General features: G+C 38.8%; 1 protein-coding gene across 1 annotated transcript; it reads left to right on the forward strand.

The window, feature by feature from the left end:
• Positions 1–1,468: 1,468 nt before the first annotated feature.
• On the forward strand, positions 1,469–2,741 carry LOC105058925 (two-component response regulator ORR5). The gene is made up of 5 exons (XM_073250370.1): positions 1,469–1,731; positions 1,837–1,883; positions 2,071–2,148; positions 2,256–2,326; positions 2,439–2,741. Exons 1-5 carry the CDS (start codon positions 1,599–1,601, stop codon positions 2,524–2,526), a joined length of 417 nt encoding a protein of 138 aa, XP_073106471.1. The 5' UTR covers positions 1,469–1,598; the 3' UTR covers positions 2,527–2,741.
• The last annotated feature ends 270 nt before the right edge of the window (positions 2,742–3,011 follow it).

A 3,011-nucleotide genomic window follows, 5' to 3' on the forward strand; every position in this document is an offset into this window, starting at 1 on the left:
CCCGCGATGAAGATCTCCCGCGTATCTCTCGTAAAGCCCCGTGCGGTCTGGAATGGCGTATCCTCCATTGGGAACACCAATCCACCAAACCGGGTCCGGTTTCCCCCACTCGGCCGGTGGGCTTTTTGTTTTATTTTATTATTCTTCTCACTTGCCTTTAAGGGGAAAAAAAAAATTAATTGACCAGCTTTTCAGAGGAATCTTTCCTCGTTTGTTTACCTGCTATCTTGATGTGGGGTAGAAGATCTCTCTCAGGCTCCGGACAGGATACGCTCCTTGAAGAATATCTGTTCCCCGTCCTTTTCGAGGTTTTTACTTTCTAAAGTAGCTCAAGCTAATTGAGTTGTGGAGCCTGTACCAACCTGAAATTGTTTATAAACTTCTAGTTCAACAGATAGAGCAAGCTGTAGTTATTAACTGCATGCTCAAATGTAATAATCTTGATTATATGAACTAAATTAACATATAATAATTAAAATAATAAAAAAATATATATTTAAAATAATATATCATGTATAATTTTTACTTTTATGTCTATATTTTGAGATGTTAGCTGAGCTAAGATCAAATAAGTTAGTTTTTCAAATGGCCTAAGGCATGTTCCAACTAGTGGTTTCTACGGTTCACATTTTAAATAAAAAATTTTATTTGTTAAAACTATTTCAGTACGTGATATTTGCACCATCAATAAAATATTATAACATCATTTGATAAGATAAAAATAAAAAAAAATTATATTAAAAAAATGGTTAACTATATAATCTATTTCTCTTCACACAAATGAAAAATCTAGAAATTTTGGATCACCAAAAAATATTAGAGGATCAAAAATCATGTGGTAAAATAATTTTAATCAATAATTTTTTTAAGCAGAATAATGCAGTGCTAATAATTAAATAATTAATTTTAAGAATATAAAATAGATTTTAATTATGTCCTTGGGTTTTGCGAGTGAGAGGGACGGGGATCTCCCTCGGTACAGCTTGGAAGATCTTCTCCACCTTCCCTTCCTACCCTCTGTTTCTTAAATTAACTGGACCACCTGGTATCCATCCATTCAAACAAACAATATAATTAATTGGAACAGGAGCGCAATATCTAGGCAGATTCGGTGACGCAATAATACTAGGAAGGGATAGGGATGGGATATCGATAATAATGACGAGGGGTTGTCCTTTGGGTTTCCCGAAGCAAGATCAGTCAAACCGTGGACTTTTCGCCTCCCTCCCCTCGACCCAAATCTTGGGCTACCCTGTCCGAGTCCATCTGGTATATCCCTTGGGTGTGAATGTGTGTGAGAATTGGGGAGGAAATCCGGATAGGGGACCACGCGGGATAGTCTGTGGGGCCGGAATCGACGGTGGATTTGGTGTCATTCCATCTGGTCTCGGTTCTCCCGCTTCCTCGGATTCTCGGTGGATCTGGGGGTTTTCCTTTCCTTTTTGTTCTCCTCCCCCTTATCCCGGTCTTTTCGTCCCGGTGAGGTTGGCGATTATATAAGCCGGGAGAGCCAGGAAGAAAGACTACCACCGAGTACCGAGTCTTCTCTCTTTATTCTGCAGATATTCCGGATAGAGAGTGGGTTAGAGGGTGGGATAATGATGTCATCGGCGAGAGGGGGCAAGGGTACGAGCGGAGAAGCGGAGCGGGAGCTCCACGTTCTGGCGGTCGACGATAGCTCCGTCGACCGAGCGGTGATCGCCAAGCTTCTCCGGAGCTCTAAACATAGAGGTAATTTTACAGTCTTTGTTTTGTGATTTAAAAATTACCACTTAGAAATCTTGAATTTTTTTGGGTGAAGTGTATGGAATTAATGAAAAAATTCGGGTTTGGCAGTGACGACCGTGGACAGTGGCAAGAGAGCATTGGAGCTCTTGGGCTTGGTATGCTTATCATTTCATTATTTTATTGTGTTCTATCTTAACACTTACTCAATGAAGAAAATAATATAGAAAGTTTGGTTCTTGAGACCATGGGTTAATTATTTGTGTATCTAAGCTTAATTCATTGGAATACTCATAAGATTTGTTTCTAATGGAATTTTTTTTTTTTCCTTTTCTTGGGTGGCAGGAGCCTAATGTTAATATGATAATTACGGACTACTGGATGCCGGAGATGACAGGGTATGAGCTCCTGAAGAAGGTCAAGGTCAGTGTATTTCCCTTTTTTTTTCCTCTGAAAAATTGATGAATTATTATTTGAGGCTTCATGGGTTTGAGATTCACAATGTTGCCATTGGAACTCTGTGGGTGTAGGAATCATCGACGCTGAAGGAAATCCCTGTGGTTATCATGTCATCCGAGAACGTACCCAATAGGATCAACAGGTAGCCGTTTTTTCTACGTTTCTCAGAGCATGCGAGGGCAAAGATGTCTTTATAACATTATCCGAAATTTTAAACGGCTAACGTTTAATTCTTATTTTTATTTTTGGATCAGGTGTTTGGAAGAAGGAGCAGAGGATTTTTTGCTCAAGCCTGTCCGGCCGTCGGATGTGTCTCGGCTGTGCAGTCGCATGATGAGATGATGATCAGTGGCATCGACTTTGATGCATGCATGGATGAATGGATAGATCGCCGAGTTTTTTTTTTTTTTTTTTGTGTAATCCTTATACATATTTCAGTGTTCTGAACATGAACTTTTTTTTCCCCTCTTTTGGAGAATAATAATATAGCATAGAGAGGTTAGACGGCCAAAGAGATGAGGTTATATGTTCTTTAATTTTTTTTTTTTTTAGTTTTGAGAATTCTGCGAGTGGCTGATTTTTGGGAATGCGAGCATCTGGAATGCAGTAATAGCTTCAAATTGTTGTCCGTAGCTTTCAGTCTTTTCTTTGCTTTCTGTTGAGAGCTCATTTGAGTAAAGACTCTTAGTTATCTCCTTTTCTCTATTTCTCTTTCATATGTGAAAATGACACTTGGTGATCTCTGACTGCTTGGTTTATAGAAACAATATGCACAAAAATTTTAAAAAAAAAATTGTTAACTGCAGCCTTTAGATGTTTTCAAATTA

This window comes from Elaeis guineensis, chromosome 16 (genome assembly GCF_000442705.2).
Source record: "Elaeis guineensis isolate ETL-2024a chromosome 16, EG11, whole genome shotgun sequence".
NCBI classification, from domain to species: Eukaryota; Viridiplantae; Streptophyta; class Magnoliopsida; order Arecales; family Arecaceae; genus Elaeis; species Elaeis guineensis.

Bases quoted from the DNA above. Each gene is read 5' to 3' on its own strand.
- LOC105058925 (XM_073250370.1), top strand. From the start codon at position 1,599: ATGATGTCATCGGCGAGAGGGGGCAAGGGTACGAGCGGAGAAGCGGAG. The intron at 1,732-1,836 runs GTAATTTTACAG...CGGGTTTGGCAG, and splicing joins CCGGAGCTCTAAACATAGAG to TGACGACCGTGGACAGTGGC. The intron at 2,327-2,438 runs GTAGCCGTTTTT...TTTTTGGATCAG, and splicing joins GTACCCAATAGGATCAACAG to GTGTTTGGAAGAAGGAGCAG.